Source organism: Peromyscus maniculatus, chromosome X (genome assembly GCF_049852395.1).
Source record: "Peromyscus maniculatus bairdii isolate BWxNUB_F1_BW_parent chromosome X, HU_Pman_BW_mat_3.1, whole genome shotgun sequence".
Taxonomy (NCBI): domain Eukaryota; kingdom Metazoa; phylum Chordata; class Mammalia; order Rodentia; family Cricetidae; genus Peromyscus; species Peromyscus maniculatus.
In genome coordinates, this window is record NC_134875.1 from 41,264,569 (window position 1) to 41,286,130 (window position 21,562).

The 21,562-nt window shown below is 37.4% G+C and overlaps 1 protein-coding gene across 3 annotated transcripts in view; it reads right to left on the reverse strand.

Annotated features, from left to right (window-relative positions):
- Slc6a14 (solute carrier family 6 member 14) overlaps positions 1-21,562 on the reverse strand; it is a 67,426-nt gene that overhangs the window by 15,718 nt on the left and 30,146 nt on the right. Inside the window, exons 1-8 of one of the 3 annotated variants that reach the window (XM_076562602.1) lie at positions 14,193-14,345; positions 13,869-14,080; positions 12,967-13,132; positions 10,351-10,482; positions 7,354-7,515; positions 6,473-6,608; positions 4,230-4,362; positions 2,011-2,151 (exon numbers count right to left, since the gene is read on the reverse strand). In XM_076562602.1, coding sequence (XP_076418717.1) covers positions 2,011-2,151; positions 4,230-4,362; positions 6,473-6,608; positions 7,354-7,515; positions 10,351-10,482; positions 12,967-13,036 — 774 coding nt within the window. In that variant the 5' untranslated portion in view covers positions 13,037-13,132; positions 13,869-14,080; positions 14,193-14,345. Of the gene's footprint in view, positions 1-2,010; positions 2,152-4,229; positions 4,363-6,472; positions 6,609-7,353; positions 7,516-10,350; positions 10,483-12,966; positions 13,133-13,868; positions 14,081-14,192; positions 14,429-21,562 lie in introns of those variants that run through there. The other 2 variants (XM_076562601.1, XM_042269365.2) reach the window with 2 other exon arrangements.

Sequence of the window (21,562 nt, forward strand, 5' to 3'; positions counted from 1 at the left end):
TACAAAATCAGGTTAGAAATAAAATATCCATCTTAGGAGATGAATCTCATGTTTATGTTGGTTTCTTAACCACTGTACTTGATATGTTATGATTTAATAGGACCTGAGGTGGATGAGTCAGATCAGTGGTGAGAAAGAATGCTAATCTGAGGAAAACTATTGTCATCACCAGCAAACCCAAAACACATGGAATGTGGTCATTTGCTATGGGGAGTGGAGGAGTAAGAGGACTAAATTGCATGTTTCACAAGGAGCTTTAAATGCAGGTCTGATTCTTTTTTAATAATACAGACACAGAAACAGAGACAGATATAAAATGCACATGAAAACGTCAAGATAGCTTCAAAGGAGTATAAAGCATAAGTGTCTGAGACTTATAAAAAGCCACTTAAAGGTATCAAAGGGGCTTTTCATCTGTGACCAAAGTTATGAGGTTTCAGGAAAATGGAGGAGAAAATGAAGTAACTATACTGTGATGTATCATCGATAGTTAAAATAATTGTACACCAGCTCACATTTACATGAGTTATCTATTTCCACGGTGTATTAACTTATTTTATCATGTTTAATAACCTAATGGAAAATGGTCTCCTAGTTGGGAATGGGTTAGTAAACAAAGTTAGAAAAGAGTAAGAACTAAGACTAATTAAGAAATGCATTAAGATGTCCTGTTATATATATTATAGTCATTAATCTCCAAGACTATAATAATAAACTATCATGGTTCTAAAATAATTAGTACTGGTGTGTATAATCACTGAGTGAAAATTATTGGGCACAGCAAAAGAAACCAAAGATCAGAAATTTATTTTCAATTTTTCAAAAGTTAAATTATAGATTTCCATGACTGAAACTGATCAATTTGACATTGGTTACCAGAAAAACTCTATAATTAAATAAATATTTGATTTTTAAGCATTTAAAAAGAAAATGTCAATGGCTGGAAGTCAGTATGTTTTTTATTTAAAAGAAAATAGAAACCTGAAACTATCCATTTTGGATAGCACTACTAATGTGCCAGGTAATATTAGCATGATTTTTTTCTCATCACTTTTAATTATTAATTTAATTTAAGTAAGTAAGCTTAATATGTGTCAAGAATTTGATGTAACTACTAAAAACATGTAAGCCTCCTTGGGCTATATTAACAGAAGTGTGATAGCTGTATAAGCTTATTGTTAATGCTCTGCACAGTTAAAATTGTAAAACATTTTATGTGCCCAGCCATTATCTGGAAATAGAGTACATTTAGAAGAGAACTATTCAGGGCCAGAGAGATGACTATGAATAACAACACTTGCTGCTAAGCCTGATGATCCAAGTTCCCTGAAACTGAGATAATGGAAGGAGAGACCTGACTCCTCAAAACTGCCCTCTCACTTCCATGTGTACAGCATGTCATGTGTGTACCATGTCATGTTCATCCCTCCAACACACAGAATAAATAATTGATATTCAATACATGTGTTTCTATTTGTGGTAGAAGTGATAGTTTTATTTCTGGAATACTTAATCCATGTCAAGCTTGTATTCTGATTCTAAAATCCACTGAGCAAAATTTGATCTTACCTTTGACATATTAACTTTACAGGGTAACCAAATGTGTATTAGACCATCAGACTTTCTCTGTTATTCTTTAAAGCTACTAAAAGATTGTCCAATAAGTCCCATAATCCTAGCTTTTAATTTGTAGGTCTTAAGGTATGAAATATTCTTTTATTTAAATAGTAAACTCCAAAAACCTGTGGTCAAATAGAATAAATTACAATAGTACAGTGAGTTGTGAAAATATTGCTAAAATTTACCTTACTTCCAATGAGAGTATTAGTGTTGTTACATACCTTGATAAGATGTGCTAGTGAATAGAAATAATTGTTTGACTGCATATGCTTTCAAAAATTACTATAGTGTAGTGTGTGTGTGTCTGTGTGTCTGTGTGTAACCAAACCTCTTATTTTTGGCATTAAGATTTAACTTCTCAGGCAATTTTAAATTCAAATTAAGTCTTACCTCAGCTTCCTTGAGTTTTGTAAAATTTGACTGTGCTCCAATGTAATATGAAATGCCTTTTGATGCACCCTCCAAAGTTGCACCTCGTATTAACAGAATGAGGAGGACCACATACGGGAAGAGAGCTGTAAAATATACCACCTACCAAATAGAGCAACTGAAAGTTAATGACACTTTAAAATCATGGTATATAATTTTTTATGAGCAAAATTAGTAGCCAGTTATAATTCGTCAAATAATTTACTCCAGGTTTCAAAAGGTAAGTCCAATGATATCAATATCAAATGTTAGCATAACTTCCTTTCTCTGTTCTCACCACTCCAAAAATGGACCCATGTTTAAAAATGCTTTGATGCAGGGAGCAGTATTTGTAAGGTTTGTGCTGTGAACAAACAATTATCAGCAGTGATCACTTGGGAATCTAGATGAAATGCTGTCCTACATGGATCCTTACAAATATCAGAGGAGACTGAATGTCTCCTTTCAGTCAACTTTTGCACTGGGATGAGAAATGTAAAACTGGTTATGTGAGTATACTCAGTTCCCAAGGACAAGGAAAATATCTTCTAGGACATGTCCAGAGCTCATGAAAGCTTCACTAAAGTGAATAGAGAGCACACTGAATACTTGTTACTTAAAGCTACCCTAAAGAGAGGTTGATAAGATAAAAATAAACACACAACTCCTCTCTTAGATAACACAGGGTTTCAGATTTATAGATTGCCCTTGAGGCTGGCTACAATAATGTGTAATTTCTTTGATCCATAGATATTCTATGTTTGATAATATGCCTAAGGAGATGATTTAAATAAGTTACCCAAGAGACCAATAAATTCCAATTGCCTGATTAAATTGCCTTTAATGGACTTTTTGCAAGAAAACTTACTACATCATAAAGGAACCAAGGGTTTAAAAATTATGTAAATGGAGCACATAGGAAAGTTTCCACTGGATTTGAAATATTTGCAGTATTTTTTCAAAGAAATCACATGTGTCATTGCATTCACAATTCAACATGCTATATATTGTACCAGGAAGACAACAAGTGTGTGCAATTATTCCTGCCCTTGAACTTTTATGTAGCCTCACTCTGATCAGTTAAAATCGTGTCAAAATACACTATTCTGGGTAGTATGCAGTTCTTAACAGGAAAATGTTTCTGTTCTTTTTTAAAGTTGTAACTAGGCTCTCTAAAATTTTTTTAAAATATGAAGGAGAAAAAGGAGAATGTTTTTGCAGAAGAGGCCCCTTCAATGACAGAGAAGAATCTTACTCCATTGGAAAAGATTAATTCAAAGGAATGGTTGCATATTATTTTTCTCTGTGTCTTCAACTGATGCTATTATCCTAGAAAACATTCTACAATGAACATCACATCATTCAAACTGCTTATTGTGGGACAGAAAATATTATTCTTTTTTAATTTTATTTTATAATTTAATTTAATTTTACATATCAGCCACAGATTCCCCCTCCACCCACCTTCCCCCCACCTCACCCCCCATTCCCATCTCCTCCATGGCAAAGACTCCCCTGAGGATTGAGTTCAACTTGGTGGATTCAGTCCAGGCAGGTCCAGTCCCCTCCTCCCAGGCTGAGCTAAGTGTCCCTGTATAAGCCCCAGGTTCCAAACAGCCAGTACATTCACTGAGGACAGGTCCTGGTCCCACTGCCTGGATGCCTCCCAAATTGATCAAGCTAATCAACTGTCTCACTTATCCAGAGGGCCTGATCCATTTGGGGGCTGCTCAGCTATTGGTTCATAGTTCATGTGTTTCCATTCGTTTGGCTATTTGTCCCTGTGCTTTTTTCATCCAATGACTGAGGGAACCGGATGCAGAGATCCATGGCCAAGCCCCAGGTGGAGCTCTGGGAGTCCGACTGACGAGAAAGGGGAGGGTTTGTATGAGCAAGAATTGTTGAGACCAAGGAGGTTGGGACAGAACATTTTAAAACACACTCTCAAGCCCCAGAATGCTGTTATCAGCTAGTAGAGTCTGAGTTTTAAGTAATTGCACAAGGCTTGTATTCATTTTTGCTTTACTTTTAACAATAGCACTTACCCTATGTATATGTGTAAAACAAGAATGTCTTATGTAGAAAGGCTTTAAAGGGTTTGAATGTTCCTATTATACAAAACTCTATTAATAATTTTATATTTGATGAAGCTACAATGAAGTTGGAGAGCAACTGCCTCACTAATATGACTTCCAACCTACCTTGCCAGATGACTTGATTCCTTTAAACAGTGCTGCTCCAACTATGAGCCAAGCTAGAAGAAGACAAAGTGCTAAATACCACACAATTACTCCAGTTTCATCCATTCCACTTGACCGCTGAAGTGTCACTTTACTGAAATACATAAGACCTTTTATAAGCACAGAATCAATTGTCTTTGTTAAAAAAAAAATCAATGGGCTTTGTAATGTGTTTCATCCAAAGGGAAACCAGTATTGTAGCTTAGTCTTGTAAGCCTCTTATTGATAGATAATGTTGTGTGAAGGGACAAATATTATTCCCTCAAAAGTCAGGCTTTGAACTTCAAGGTTACCCAAAGGCAGTCCAAATTTCAAGCACCTTGAATAAAGCATTATTTGTAATTTTTCCCAACATTTTAATCTCCTTTATGTAAAGAAATTAAACTTTTATCTGGTAGCTTCATGTGACTCAATATGGGATTTTCTAAAAATAAATTCATAAGACATTTAACATTACATTATGTATTTACTTACTAAAAAGTGGTACACAAAATCAAACTGAAATGGCCTGACGCTTCATATCTTCAAAGAATTTCTGTAAAATTCCATGATTTCCCAGAGTAACATGTGTGAAGCTATAATCTCAGTTTTGAAGCTACAGAAATAATTCAAAGTTCATAATACTATCTACTCTTCCAGCGGACCTGAATTGGGTTCCCAGCACTCACAACCACTTATAAGTCTGGCACTAAGGAAGGTCTGATTCCTCTGGCCTTTGCAGGCACACACACACACACACACACACACACACACACACACAAACACACAAAAACACACAAATAATACAAAATAAACTTAAAAATTCAGAACCCCAATTTTTTGCATGACATTTGGAAAAATATAAAGACTGAAAATATTAAAGCACCATGCTAGAGAGAAAAATTATTGATCTCCATATATATATATATATATATATATATATATATCTCCACCACATCATCTAGGAGTCTCACTATTTAGTGTATATTCAATAGAAATGATATCAGGATGTCCAAGAGACAACTACACTGCCAAGTTTATCACAGTACTATTCATAATAAACAACTTAAGTGTCCATCAAATGATGAATGGATAAAGAAAAATATAATACACACACACACACCTCACTAGAATACTATTCTTCCATATATATTTGTTTTCCTAAATTTACTCAGTTTCCTACCATTCTTTGTATAGGGTTGAGGTCATGTGGGCTTTCCCCCATCCACTTGGGCATGTCCATTGGTGTCATCCTTGTTCAGCTCATGTTTTGGCAATCATGTCATTGAGGCTTTATATGTGCAGTTTCTGACTTTATTAGGAGACATACTCTCATAGCAAACTACCCAATCCTCCTGCTTTTTACAGTCCTTTGACCCCTTTTCTGAAATGTTCCCTGAACCTTGAGTATGGGGGTGGTGGTTGATATTTTCACAACACATTCATTTTATGTTATATGTATGTGTGTTTTGCCTGCATACATGTATATGAGCATATGAGTGCTTGGTGCCCATAGAGGCTAAAAGAGAGCATTGGATGCCCTGGAACTGATGTTACAGACAGTTATGAGCCACCATGTAGGTACTGAGAACCAAAATCTGGTCCTCTGTAAGAATAGTGAATGCTCTTAACCTCTGTGTCATCTCTCCAGACCCTAATTGCTTATTATTAGAATTTTCTTATTATATCAATTTTTTGTGTGTATGCACATTCCACTGCACGTGGGTGGTAGTCAGAGGACATTTTCAGAAGTCAGTTTTTTTCCTTCAGCCATGTGGGCTCCAAGAATCAAACTCAGATCATCAGGCTTGGCAACAGGCACTTTCATGTGCTGAGCAGTCTCGCAAGCTCTATAATTCTCTAACTTTAACTTTTAACTAGTAATTATAAATAAATCACTACTTAAGAGCTATATGCACTGAACAACTAACTTGTAAAAGATATGTTGTCAACAATGAGCTAACTTTTCAGGTACTTCAATTCACCTATGATAGGTAAACATTTGAACCAAGTGAAGTATTTTTCTGTCACGGTTCTCCTTTCTTCTATTTATGGGAGTTAAAAAGAGGGAAGGTATATAGATAAAGAGAAATATGCTCAACTTACAACATATACTCATATCAAAATTATAAAATAAAATAGATAATAAAAAAGCCGACAAATATTTTACTGTGGTTCATAAAGCCTTTCAGTATCACCTGTTTAAGAAGTCAATCAATACTTACTCCCAATACTGTTCACTGGGAAGTTGTCCTGGCCGAAAAACTTCGCTACCATTCAAGCAGGTCAAGTTGTTGATATTTACCCAGCTTATGTTCATAAACATCTCTCCTGCTCCTGTACTCACATTACAGCCAGTTACTAAAAAATGATAGACATATAGATAAATAGATACACAGATAGATAGATAGATAGATAGATAGATAGATAGATAGATAGATAGATAGATAGATAGATAGATAGGGGGATTTTAATGGAAATATTTAATGGAAAATATTTAAGTTCCCATTTAAGTTGTTATTTAGTAAAGGTAGAATAAATACATTACAAATAGAATAGTGCATGTTACATTCAATGCATCAAATCTTCTCTATCACCAACTGGTAAAGCACATAATACTAACTATCCATTTAAACTGTGGTCACATTTACAGTAATAACTGCTATAGAATAAGAGGTATTGCAGTTGAGATTTAAAACTTAACAGAACTTTCAGTAGGGAAACTTAGCTAACCTGTATAGATATGCTAGCCCCTTTAAACCCTTCCAAAGCATTAAAGCTCTATCTGATGGGTATGGATAATCCCAATTATAATATCCTCCATTATTAATGCTAAGTATCTCTTATTGATATTAGCAGCACCCAGTCTTTATAGTCACTATTTAATGCTGTAAAAGATAGCACTTAAAAAAAAACACTCTCTTATTTCTTACTATCTCCTGCTCAGAACACAGGCTTCCAAGAATTATTTCTGGCTGTGGTTTTGCCTTTCATAAAAGTATACTTAAATTGGTTAGAAAATTATTTAATCATTTGAACTTATGTAGAGAATATAACAGAATTATATAGTTAGTAATATTTTAAAAGTTAAGCCAATGGAATTTACCTATTGGTGATCTGCTACAGTTATTGTCTGCCCAGGAAGAACAATTGGCCCATGGTAGTACACTTTGAAAAGAAGCAAACAAGTAGTACAGACTGTAGGCAATTATGACATTATAATAGATTGTCACAAAAATGGATATCAGGACCATCGTGATTCCCACACCTGGAAAACAAAACCGTTAGAAAGTGAAATTTGTTTTGCTGATCCATGAAAAGAGCTGAGTTGTTTCCACAAGAGCCATAATAAATGAAAAGACTGTTTCACATAACTCTATGCTGTAATTCATAAAAAAGTATGTCTGAGATGGAGGGCTGTTTCCCTCTCAATACATTTCTTCCAAAATTTAAAAGAATCTGTTGTTATTATTTTAACTGTATTTGTGCATGTGCACACCTGTGAGTATGAGCACACAAGTGCAGGTGCCTGCAGAGGCTGGAGACATTAGATACCCTGGAGCTGAAATGCCCAATGTTGATGCTGGAAACCAAACTTGGAGCCTCTGGAAGAGCAGTGAGTACTATTAACTGCTGAGTAATCTCTCCAGCTCCCTCTTTCCAAATGTGAAACAATTCTGATGACTGGCTTTTGGAAAATTTTTTCATTTGGTGAGAAAAGGTTACTATAGTTAAGGGAGGAAGACTTAGATTTAGCCATAAAATTCACAATAATCCTGTGTCAGTTATTCCACCTTATTAAGTCTTCAAATCCCTGTCATAGCAGGAAATGCAGGTATTAAGAGTTCCAATGCTAATACCCTATGGACTCATCCACCAAATTTCAAATCTTATCTGTAAAACAATGGCCAAATAGTAAAGGAAGATTCTAATGTAACATCCTTAAAGGACACAATCCACTATTGTGGATATGTTCTGTATGCTGTGAATGTGTTGCTCTGACTGATTAATAAATAAAATGCTGATTGGCCAGTAGTCAGGCAGGAAGTATAGACGGGACTAGCAGAGAAGAGAATTCTGGAAACAGGAAGGCTGAGTCAGGAGTCACCAACCAGACACAGAGGAAGCGAGATGTAAAAGTACCAGTAAGACACAAGCCACGTGGCAACTTATAGGTTAATAGAAATGGGTTGATTTAAAATACAAGAACAGATAGCAAGAAGCCTGCCATGGCCATACAGTTCATAAGAAATATAAGTCTCTGTGTCTTTACTTGGGTCCAAGAGGCTGGACACAGGGCTACAGGAGCTGAACAGAACCAGGAAAACTTTAGCTACAATTCACTATTTCTATAAGAAAGTATGGAGAAAATGCACAAATTCAGAAACAATCTGCATTTAAACTTCCAAAAATTCTGTAACTCAGTAGGTTCACAATGGAGCTTAGCATACTGATTATTCTTAAGACTAACATTCAAAGTAGCTCTCCAATCTTACAGCAAAGCATTCTATTCACCTCATTATTATATATTCCCAGTGCTTTGTTGAGACTTTTATAAATAGTTTGCAGTGACTAGTGAATGCTAAAATGATAATTAGTCTTCAGAGATAAAAGAAGTTCAATGTTTAACAATAATCAAGGCATTTTTCATCTGGACTGTTCTCCTATCAGAAGTATCCAAGAGAAAATAGTGGCCCACCCTCCAGCTTTCCTCAGTGAGGCTTTGTAAAAGATATGCAAAGATAGCAAAACGAATCTGTACAGGAAATATCTTAAAAGACAGAGCCTTGGGACTGACTTTGTGGTTAAGAATATGTGCTGCTCATCCAAAGGACAAGAGTTCAGCCCCCATATTGGGTGGCTCACAACTTCCTGTAAGTCCAACTTCCAGGGAATCCAATGCCCTTTTCTGGCCTCTACAGGCATTCACATACATGTGGCATACACTCATGTGCACATACACATAAATTAAGTTGGAAATAGTACATTTTAAAAGCAGTTGCCTTGAAGCTAAGGCACAACAGGATTAGTGACAAAATAAATCAAAAAGTGAAAATTGTCAATCATCTTTTTAGTGTCCTTTCCTAACCCTTCCTATATGTGCATCCAGGTAAGAAGAAAAGTTAACATTTGAAGGCTGAGAAGATGTCTCTGCAGATAAAGTATTTGTCATATCTATGGAGGAATAAATACCTGAAATTAGCACTTGTGTTTAAAAAGAAAAGCCTGCTGTAACAGAGTGCACATAAAATCCCAGCACTGAAGAAGTAGAGACAGGGTCTCTCCAGTGCTTGCTGTCCATTTGATCTAGCTAAACAATGGGCTCCAGGGTCAATGAGAGGCCATTTCAAAGTAATTAAGGAAGATACATGGCCTTGACTTTCATATGCTACATGCATGCACACACATTTGCATGCACACGAATATGTATATGTGTATGCACAAAATATATACAAAAGAAGCAATGCCATCTTTGCCATAGCATGTCATTTTTATATTTTAGTTGAAAGAGAAAACTGTATTTTTCATGTACTGTGTGATGCTTGAATTGTATACATATTGTGGAATGAATTAATGTTCTGATTAGCAAGCATATTACCCCAGGTGACTATCATTTTGTTGGTAAGAATACTTAATGACCACTGTCTGTATGTATGAGGTTAAAATATATGAATATAATATATTGTCTGTCATCAACTATAGAAACCATGCTGTAATTTGTTCAATTCTCCAATTTATAGATCTATAGATTATAGCTTTCTTAAATTATTTTTTCTGAGACAGGGTTTCCCTGTGTAGCCCTGGCTATCTTGGAACTCACTCTGTAGACAAAGCTGGCCTTGAACTTTAAGATCTGCCTGCCTTTGCCTCCTGAGTGCTGGGTTTAAAGGGATACACCACCATATCCAGCACATTTATTTCTCTTAACTATAACCATATCTTTTTTTTTTTTACCAATATGGCTTCTTCCTTCCTGTCCACTTCTGCCTCTGAGCATCTTCTGCTCTACTTCTATGAGGTCAAATGTGCCAGGACTTTAAGTTCTCTTTTCTTCCACAAAGTAAAAAAACAGTCATGATGATGAGAAGTCTTAAATACCAACCTTGAAACAATGGCAGAATCCTCCAAACTGAAACTGGACCTAAGCTAGCAAACTGTCCCAGTGAACACTCCAGGAAGAACAAAGGTAAACCAGCCAATGCTAGCATAATTGCATAGGGTATCAAGAAAGCACCTAAAAAGCAAAGAGATAAATATACTATTACATTTGAAAGTCTTGGGAGCAGTTTGACAAGGAGCATAATATTTTAAAGTGCCCTAATACAGTAGAATTGAAGGGATTTGGCTTGAGGTCCAAGATTTATTACTTTTTGTGAGAAAGTACTTAATTGCATTAACTGTGGGTTTCCCATTAATCAGACAGGAATGGGAAATGTTACCCAGTGAAGTTTCTACAATTACTAAAGACAATAGCTTATAAAAAGTCTGCCAGTGAAGCTGAGCGATCAGAGAATATAGAGCCAAATAGATCTGCATTAAAATGCTGGCTCTATCATCTATTAGTTATTTTACCTAGGGCAATTTACTAACCTGTGAACTTTCCCTTCTTAGAAAAGTAAGACACAATACCAGCACATCACTTTCTGTTACAAGTTCAAATACTGGGCCTCTAGCAATTGCTAATCAAATTGACTAATTTACTGATCAAACAGTGGCAACACTACAAGCATATGACATGTTTTTAGTGTTAGTTCCTCTTCCTCTCTTCCTTCCTTCCTTCCTTCCTTCCTTCCTTCCTTCCTTCCTTCCTTCCTTCCTTCCTTCCTTCCTTCCTTCCTTCTTCCTTCCCTCCCTTCTTCCTTCCCTCCCTTCCTCCTCCCCCCTCAACAATACATGGATTACTTTTAAAACTTAAGATATAAATGGTAAGTAGTGTTCAGAATGTAAATTATTGCAATTAAGTTCACAATTCTTTTAATAGTCACAAGGCTCTTTAGTCAATGTTAATAAGAAATGTGTTTGTTAGAAGACTGACCTTTTGAGACTTACTCAGTTAACTTCCATTATCACAGGAACTAATCTCCCACATAAGAATATCCAGCTCCTCCCCTTCTTTTAACTCTTTTCTTTTACTTTTTTGCCCATATTTGGTTTGTGATACTGTTCCTTAATATATTTACCAGACTACAAGCTGAAACAGAGACATAATGTTAAATGTCCCAGCTAAACAATCTAGAAGTCTTGGCAAAAGTTAGTAAAAGCAAGATGGAACTCAATGAATGAAGACGGGCTTTCCGATTATGTACGCTTTATTTATTCTGTCACAATTATCCTCAATTATTTTCCTTGCTACTCATGAATTTAAAAAGCATTTAGAGGATGTACATTATCTATTATTTAAATGGCATGATCTTTAAAATTTGAGAACCAATGTGTCATACTAACTTTTGGAGGAAACAGGAGAGAAAGAGGCAATAGCATAGGAAAAAAATAAAATATTTCATTTTCATTGTACTTAAAAATTCTCTATTAAAATTAGTTTAATTCATTTCCTAGAAAGTTGTGGTGATTATTGAATGAATGTATGATGTCAAGTTACAGGTTATGACTTATTGTAAACACAACTGTAAGGAGCTCAAAGGAGCCTTAGGACATAGACACCAAAAATATCATGATTATTGACTCATTTTCCTGCTAATTCTTAGATCAAAACCACTATCAGATGACTTAAGTCTTAGATGAGGGAATTTAAGCTACCCACACTTAAGGTGTTTAATAAACAGAGCTCCTTTCTTGAGTCTCTGAGGGCCAGTGTGAATGTTTTAATACACTCAATTAACGAGAAATGTGGTTGAAACATCACCACACACAATCCCATTGTGCCAAGAGAAAAATAATTATACTGGCAAAATTTCAATGGTGTCCAATTATGAAATACAGGCACATGTCACCTCTATCCTTCTAACAGAACCTGTAAGCACAAGTAAGTTAAAATGGTGTAAGTGAAAAGTTGTTTCCACATTACTAGAATATTGTGCAATTCATTTTCTTTCCCTTTGTGTGCCGCCTTAGTTATTTTGTGTTCTGACTGAGCCTACCTTAATGATCTACAAGGTATAAAGAGTATCATTTTTGCAACAATAAAACTACATAGCCTTGAACTAAATTCTTTTGTGTTTTATTTATATTCTACATGGCCAATAGCATTTGAAATATATGTAACTGAATAGTACAACTTAAAAAATTAATCAATAACCATTTTTGTTCACACTTAAGTTATAAAATGTCTTATTCTAACTAAACAAACAGGTTCCTTGAGCTTTAAAAAAAATCTAGATTTTCCTCCTTTTTCATACTTCTAACTCGAGCAAAGCTCAACTTGAGTCTGAATATATTTTCGAAAGTCCTAGTTGAAGACTATATGGTATCTCAAATCAACTCAGAAGAATTGCATATAACATTTTTTTCAAGTTTATGTCAGAGATTTCTGAAACATTTTCCAAACTTGAACTAGTAGCTCAGAGTCCATCAATAAATGTTTTGCTTCTTTCTCATCCTCTTTACTAACTCAAAGTATCATATACCGCTATTATATATGTATATATGTATGTGTTGTATTACATAAATATTTTCTATACATACATACACATATATGTATGTATATAAAGAAGTTATACAACATCCCACTGGAGGAAACAGAAGGGAAGGAAAAGCCTACCTCCACCGTTGGTGTAGGTCAGGTATGGGAATCTCCACACATTTCCCAATCCCACTGCATATCCAACCATAGATAGAAGATAATCTGATTTTTTGGACCAGTTACCACGGTCCGTATTTTCATCATTTTCACCAACATGGAAGTTCTCCGATGAAGCTGTCACTTTCTAAAGGAGGAAAAATTATTAGTATCGTCCCTTTCTGTTACAAATTCCACAGAAGAATATTTTCCCAAGTCCACAGACTTATAGGGAGGGTGAAAAAACACATGGGGAATTCTTCTCAAAATCAAGATTTCTCCCATCCAAGTACTAACCAGGCCCAACCCTGCTTAGCCTCTAAGGTCAGATTGGGAACATTCAGAGTGGTATAGCCATAGACAAAACTAAGAAGATTTCTACTTTTACTTAGCATTTGCATCTTAAAATTAAAGAAAGAAATCTGTAAGTATATATTTTACTGCCCTTTCAGCTAACATCATGCAAAGTTTAATGTCACCCCAACATGAAGGGCAAATGTATTTGACAAGTCAAGTGTCAAATACAAAAGTTTTGAGTATAAATTAGGAAGAGTCAACATTCCTGAGATTATAGCAGGTCACTGAGGTGTATGAAACCTAGCTTGTAATTAAATAAAATCACTCCATACACTTTTTATGTGCTGATAGCTTCTCTCCGTGTAGTAGAGCACATACATAATCAGTGTTTTCCTAAAATCACAGAATAGTTTCAAGAGACAAATTTTCCTGTCCCACCAGGTGGAGCAACTCTCTCTCTCTCTCTCTCTCTCTCTCTCTCTCTCTCTCTCTCTCTCTCTCTCTCTCTCTCTCTCTCTCTCTCCTCTCCCCTCTCTCCCTCCCTCCCTCCCTCCCTCCCTCTACTTGGGGAGGGATTCTCTTCCAACCTGTTAGCTGCTTGAGTATGGAATGCTCCTAGGGTCAGATAAGGACAGTCCATTTTTGCATTTCCCCGCAGCATATGAGCACAGTGTAGAGAAAGACAAAGAACAGCATTCTGTATGGTTCCCAAGGTACAGGGTGAGGTGCTCCTAAGTATCCTAACTACCAGCACAAAAGTTGTTTTTCACGTCGACTTTGTGGGAACATAGCAGGCATACTTGAAAAGAGTTGAGGAGAAAGAATATGCAAAATAAGAAACAGCTACAGAAAGCAAACCCCCGTTTTCCCACTCTGTTCCTCTACACTTCCAGAAGCTTACAGACCCATACCTCCTTCTCTCTGCACTTGAAGAAGCTCGGGCACTTCAATCTGTCCATGGTTCACTCACTCCCTTGACGTGCTCCGCCTTGCCTCTTCTCACAGTCTGGCTGAGCTCTGCTGGTGGCAGGTGCACACTCCCCGGTTGCTACCTGCCAAAGTGAGCCACCTTGCCCAGGGGTGGGACCATTTATGGAGGGAAGCTCTCTCCTCCCCTTCCCTGTCGCCCAGTCCTTTCAATTACCGGAAGGGACCAAAGTGAGCCTCTGGTTTTTCCCCCAGGTAATCCTGAATGTAGCAATTTCTGCTAAAGGGCTGGGCTGTGTGTGTGGTGAGTGAGCTGCGCCGACAACTTTTGGCTCTGAGCTGTGCAGGTGGCTTAGCAATCTTGCCTCCTTTCCTGGATACCTGGCTTCCTCCTAACCTTGCTTCTCAGTCAGGTCTCTGTCCTGGGGCCAAGTACTGACCTCCCCTGGTGCTGGAGCTGGGAGAGACCCAACCCATGGGGTTCAATTTGTTTGCTATGATTTTTGTGAACAGACCACACAGCTCTGGGCCTCTGATTTCCCCATATTTTGCCCCTCACTAGAAAGCTCTTCATCACGTGGGGCAAACGCTGCTCCCAGAGGGGAAAGCCCCTGAATTGGGCACTTTGAAATGTAGCCAGTTAAGATAAGATTACCCAGCTACCTCTACCTGAAAAGAGCGACTTTGAATCTATGTCTCGAGCTCCTTTCTCAGCCTTCGGGACAGTTTTGCCTTTTACAAGGATTGCTTTGTGCAGTATTTCAAAGAAGCCAAACACAAACAAATTATTGAGCAGGTTTACGGGAAATTCGAACCCTAACAAAGGACTTCACTCGGCCGAGAAAGGTGAGGCCTAGAAAGTAAACTGCAAGGAAACAGCCCAGCTTACCACAGAGGAAAGCCTTACTGTAATTCTGATCACGAGTGCAGCATCTCTTCATCAGAAATTCAAAGAATCAAGCAATAAGCCCAGGACCTGGTACCATTGCCTGGATGCCTCCCAAACAGATCAAGCCAATCAACTGTCTCACCTATTCAGAGGGCCTGATCCAGTTGGGGGCCCCTCAGCCTTTGGTTCATAGTTCATGTGTTTCCATTCGTTTGGCTATTTGTCCCTGTGCTTTATCCAACCTTGGTTTCAAAAATTATGCAGGGACGCTTGGCTCACCCTGGGAGGAGGGGACTGGATCTGCCTGGACTGAGTCTACCAGGTTGATCTCAGTCCTGGGGGGGGAGGCTTTGCCCTGGAGGAGGTGGGAATGGGGGGTGGGCTGGGGGGAAGGGGAGGGGGTCAGGAAGGGGGAGAACAAGGGAATTTGTGGCTGTTATGTAGAACTGTATTGTAAAATAAAATAAAAGGGAAAAAAAAGAAATTCAAAGAATCTACACTCAAGCTGTCCATGCCAGAGATGGTGGCAGTTCTACCAAATTGTATAAATTCAGGCAAACCGAGGAATCAGCAGAGAGCCAAACGTTCATCTATGTATAGTGCCTTTGTTCCACACTGGCTGACAAGAATTTTCCATTTGCAATAGAAATATGCCCTCAGGAGTCCAGGTGGATAGAGCAAAGTATAGGGGCCTGTAGAGAGGTTGTGAGCAGAATGTATCAATGCCTTGACCTTGGTGGTGACTATCACACAGGCTGGTTTGGGATCTTATATACACACGTGCTTACATCACACATACACCTAAGTATATGTGGAGAAATAGAAAAAGATCACACAAATGTCCCCTTAATAGTATTCTAGACTACTGGTGTGACCTAAAGGCTAAGATAAAGGAGTTATTAGCCTACCTTAGCCATAGAAGAAAAGGTGGTGTTGGGACTTTATAAAAGAGACAAAAAGCAAATCAAAGTTCACTGAACGAGCAAAATCTCCTAGGAAGGGAAGTAACCCACCATGGGCCAGTGTAAACAGCTGGTAACTAAGGAAGTAGAAGAAGAGAAATTCCTGATGAAGGGCAAATTGTCGGGAACACAATGCATATAGAATAGGCAACACTACACAGTAGAGAGCTTTCAGTCAGTATTGAGATTAGAGTAACTAAGGCACAAAATTTATGGTAAAATGTATTTGAGCGCATATACACTTTGTGGTCTATTGGGAAAGAACATTTGTCCCATTACCAAGCATGGCATTCATGACCTGGTTAACGCCTACTACATATTTGCATGTTATCATCTCTTGCCAGTCTTTGACACTAACTCTTAAGCTTGTGTGTCCTATTCTGTACACGGTGTTTCTCACCTATGTGACTTCACTTGCATTAATTTTTTCTTCTGGGAAATTCCCATCCTCTTCCATATTTGGTGAACTACTACTCAGTCATCCTTTAAACTCATGATTAGGTGTCATCTTCTCTGGACCTTTCCACAGAGATTCCCTCTGTATTACAACAGACTCTATTTAGATGCTTCTCTTCTGTATTCCTACGCTACCCTACATTCGTGTGAAATTGTGTCCTTTGAGTGCAAGAAGAGTGTCTTAAGCCTCCTTGTATTCTAAGCACTAGTGCCCAGTGCAGCTTAGCAAATTTATGTCATCTGACTAAGAGCTGTGTGTGGTAGTACAGAGAGAGTGAGGCACCAGGAGCGGGAGTTTAACGTCATCTTTTCCTACATAATGAGTTCAAGCCCTGTCTGGGTTACAGGGCACTCTATTTCAAAACAAACAAAAATGTGATTCAGGTAGGCCACTTAATGACTTTACTACCAAAGCAAAGGAAAGCAAAACTGGTGTGAAGAATTCACTCTCCAGGACAAGAGAGATGGCTCAGCAGTTAAGAGGACTTGTTGTTCTCAGATGACATAGGTTCGCTTCTCAGAACCCATATTAGGCAGCTCACAAGTCCCTGTAACTCCAACTCCAGAAGATTCAATGCCTTGTTTTCCTCTCCTAGGGCACCTGTACATACAAGGTGCCCACCCAGAGAAGCAGGCACAAACACATACATAAAACAATATGTATATTTTTAAAAGAATTCACTTCCAAGACATTGTGTAATGGAAGACGAATATTTTGTCTCCTTTTGGGTCTATCATATCAACTGATGAACAAAACACATTTGTGAATTGTGTGTTTGAAATTAGAAGGAAGATAGAAGTGGAGCTGGTGACATGTCTTGGAGGGTGAAGGTGCTTGCCAACAGGCCCGATGTCCTCAATTAAATCCCCGGGACCTAGCTGGCAATAAGGAAAGAACAGACTCCTGTCTTCTAACTTCCATATATGCATAGTGTCACACACACACACATGTATGAGCACATGCACTTGTGCATGAGTACACACAGACACACACACACACACAGATAAATAATATATGTCATGTATACAAAATGAGTGGACAAAAGAGACGGAGAACCATAGAAACTCATTTGCAGGATTATGAATGAGTAGGTGTGAGAGCTCTTAACAGTAGTATGTTTATAGTTGGAGTAACAAGAAATAAGGCTGGGGAAAGAGTGGATGGACATGGACTGTGCAAGGAAATTTTAAGCTGTAGTCCAATGGGCAATAATAATGTGATAATTACCTTAGGAGTGGTACAAGTCAAGCTCTGCTTTGGCTGTGAAAAAAAAAAACCCTAAATGAAGGTAATGACCCCTATTCACTGGGTTATGCAGGGATGAACTTTCAACTAAGGGTCAGCTCTTCCTTAACATGTACAAACCACAGAACAGAATATAATTGGCTTTTTTAAAGACTTTTTGTCAGAAATAGGAAGGTTTATTTAGAAGTAAGTTACCAGCAAGTAAAGATCAGTTTCTAACTGTAATTTTGTTCAGGAAACAAGGTTTATTTGTCTAAGAAACAAAATTTATTCACAAAAGATGGTCACAGGGCTAGAAATCTTGTATAGCATGTGAAAGGTCTTGGATTAAATTTTCAGAATCAGACTTGGGGAGAGAGAGAGAGAGAGAGAGAGAGAGAGAGAGAGAGAGAGAGAGAGAGAGAGAGAGAGAGAGAGAGACTGTTACCTAGAGCTTACTGTCAGAGAAAGTGCTATATCAATGAAGAAATGGATGGAGAATTCACACAATGCCCTCCTACAGAATATGAAGGCTAGCATGCCAGAGAAAGTTTGAAACAAAACACTAGCTAGTGATGTCCAATTCTTTACCGGTTCTTTCTAAATTCAGAAGGTAAATCTGTAAAGGTGATGATTTTTATTTTTCCATTAGCTATAGCATACCACAATCCTTTCTTAAAGTTCAAACTCACTTTGTATTGAAGTGGACAAACTACTGTCCAACTGAAAACATGTTCAAGAATCAGTAATACCAGCATATTAGAAGACTCTACATTACATTTGCAAGGTTAACCACTATCTTGACTTTTAACATTATAAATTACTTTTGACAAATTGTAAGCTTCAAAAAAATGAAAAATGATAATATATAGACTTCTTGAAAGATTTATCTTTTATTTTTATTTTTAGAACATTTCTTAACTTATTTTTATGTACATTGGTGTTTTGCTTGCAGATATGTCTGTTTGAGAGCATTGAATGCCCTGGAACAGGAGTTACAGATAGTTGTGAGATGTCATGTGGGTGCTGTCTTTATTCTTAATTATGTGTTTATGTACAGAGAGGTATGTGCATGTGTGTGCATGTACCTATCGTATTGATAGATGTTCAATACCCTTAGAGCTGGCGTTTCAGATCAGTTAGCATGTTAACTGTTCTACTTAAATAAGAAGCTAAGGACAACAACATCTTAGATTTATTGGGCATCCCTGAGGCATAGAGCTTGTTATTTTATTGGTGTTAATGATAACATGAAATAATCAAGCATCATTTGATTTTTCCATATCAAATAGAATATTACACATGAATGAAATTATATGTAGCCTCTTTCTCAGTAAGACGTAATATACTTCTCTGTGTGTAGTCTTTGAAGAAGAAACAGTTTAGTCCACACCTGTGTCTCTATCCTATGTGTGTCTCACATTGAGAATTTACAGAAGCCAACTATGAGAAGTTAAGATTCAGCTGAGGACAGTCAAATGCCTCATATGAGTGCTGAGTGCTCCAGGACAGCTAGATTTCAGCAGCTATAGCCTAGATCCAAATACAGACACATTTTACCTAAAGTACACAGAGTTTGATACCTAAGAAACACATAGATGTGCAGATAACCATCAGACACAACGCACCATTTTCCTAAATCTCTTTCTCCAAACTAAATCTTTAATGCGACCTATTTGAATTAATTCTGACAATGGAGATGATTCTGCTTTGGGGGTATTCTTTAGTAAATAAACTAGAAAGTTTCTCTTCTGTGATAGGAAAGTCCTTTTTCAGTGCAGCAATACTCATTCTTTCATTCACACTGAAACTGAATATATTCACTCTTTTAGTTGTTAGTACTAGTAAATACTTTGCCTTGACCTGGTAACTTGATGCTATTGTAATGGGGCATTAAATGCACCCCAGAAACACAGGTATTTCTCCTTTTAAATTCATTGCTGTAAGAGATGCTTGTCTCTGGTTTGCATGCACAGTACTTAACTCTGTCAGAAATATGTGCTGTGGCTTTAAATCTAGGTCCTTAAGAAAGTAGGAGGCTGAATCTCTTGATTTCCCACCTAAGGAAATCATTCATTTCATAAGTTCCATAGAAAGATTGCTCTTGTGACCTATTTGAAAAATAAACATGAGACTTTCACCATGGAACTTACTTGTAATCTTTCTACTACTAGCTTAATATGAAGAGACGAGAATAAACCAATGGATATGAGTTGCTAATATTGCATTCATGTACAATCGTTTTCAATATCTTTCTATCTGATTAGAGTTAAACTGTACCACTACATATTTTAAAGCATTGTAAAAGGAAGTGCTACAAACCAATCATGTGAAAAAACTATAGCTTTAATTTTTCATGCTTCACTGAAGCTCTTTAATGCGAAAGTGACATGCAGTAGGATGTGAATGTGGTCTTATATCTTGTTTGCCATGCCTCCAAACATCCAAGCTTCTTTTGCTACAATTGACCCCCAGAAGGCTATTTGAGGCATTCTTCATTAACGCACTTTCTGTCTTAATTAACATTATGACAGTTGATTTGTTTGTGCTTTATCACAGTCAGGCAACATTGCACCTGACAGTAACAATGTGACAATCTGTAACAATAATAACTAACTATAACCACCACCATACTATGAAACTTTTTTGAACACCTACCATATACCATACCCTACATAAGTGTTATTTTCAATCACCAGAACAGCTCGCCTTCCCAAAAGTACTAGCATTATTCCTATTTTTACAGATGAGAAAAACAGCCACAGAGAAGTGATGCAACTGTCTAAGATAGTAAAAGCTAGAAAATATTGGGCTGGCGTTCAGATCAGGTAACAAACCCTGATCTGTTCCCAAATAATTATATTGTGGTGTGTGAATGTGCCTCCTTACCATTTCAGCATTTTCTGATTATTCTCTGGCTTCTTTCCTGCCTCTCAACATTCCTCCCTGTTGTTTACTTCTTCTTCTACTGAGCTGTGCCTCACCCAGTCCTTGTTTCAAACTATTTTCCCCTTCCAGGTAGGCTTCCCTTTCAGTCTCCCCCAAAACACAAACAAATGGCAATTAGCATGCCCCACTAGACTGAATAGATTAACACCTTAATGCCTGCTAAAGTCAGGGCATCTTTCTTGGGAAACTGCTGAGGGGCACAAGGATGATCTCATGTGTAAATCCATTGCATCCATATCCTAGGTTTTGCTGTCTACAGTCAGAGATTAGATTATGAAAATAGCAGCAGGACTTCTACCTATACCCATGGGAGAAGTTACAAATAAAGTGAAGTTCAACTCTGTTACTGGCATTCATACTGTTCTTAGTATGAGTGAGATGCACCAATCATTTACTAGTGCTCTGGGTGCCCATGACCCTGTGTTACTGGGATATTGTTGTTTTCACGCCTAAGAGCTGTGATACACCTGTCCTGTAATTACACAACACCAGCTAATGCCTCAGTGTGGGTTACAGCCTGACTCACTTGTTTAGAGCTTTTGTGTCTAGAAACGAAGGAAGCTGTGTGATTAAAACTTACAGGAAAATATTACCTGAAAATACGGAAAGTTAAAAGACAGCCTCTTAATACTTTGCCAAGTCCTTTGACTCACGAGAGTCACTCATTCCAACCAGGGGCACTGAGTGAAACAGGTACCATGTGCACTATGTCTATTTGTCTAAATTAAGAAGAAAGCACTTATATTGCTATTATGTAACTTCTTTATGAAAAGAAAGCTAGGGATTGGTAAAATGCAAATTTTCTGACACAGCGCTTATTCTAACTAGATAGCCTCTAGGAAACAGGATACTACTGATACTAACATCCAGTCT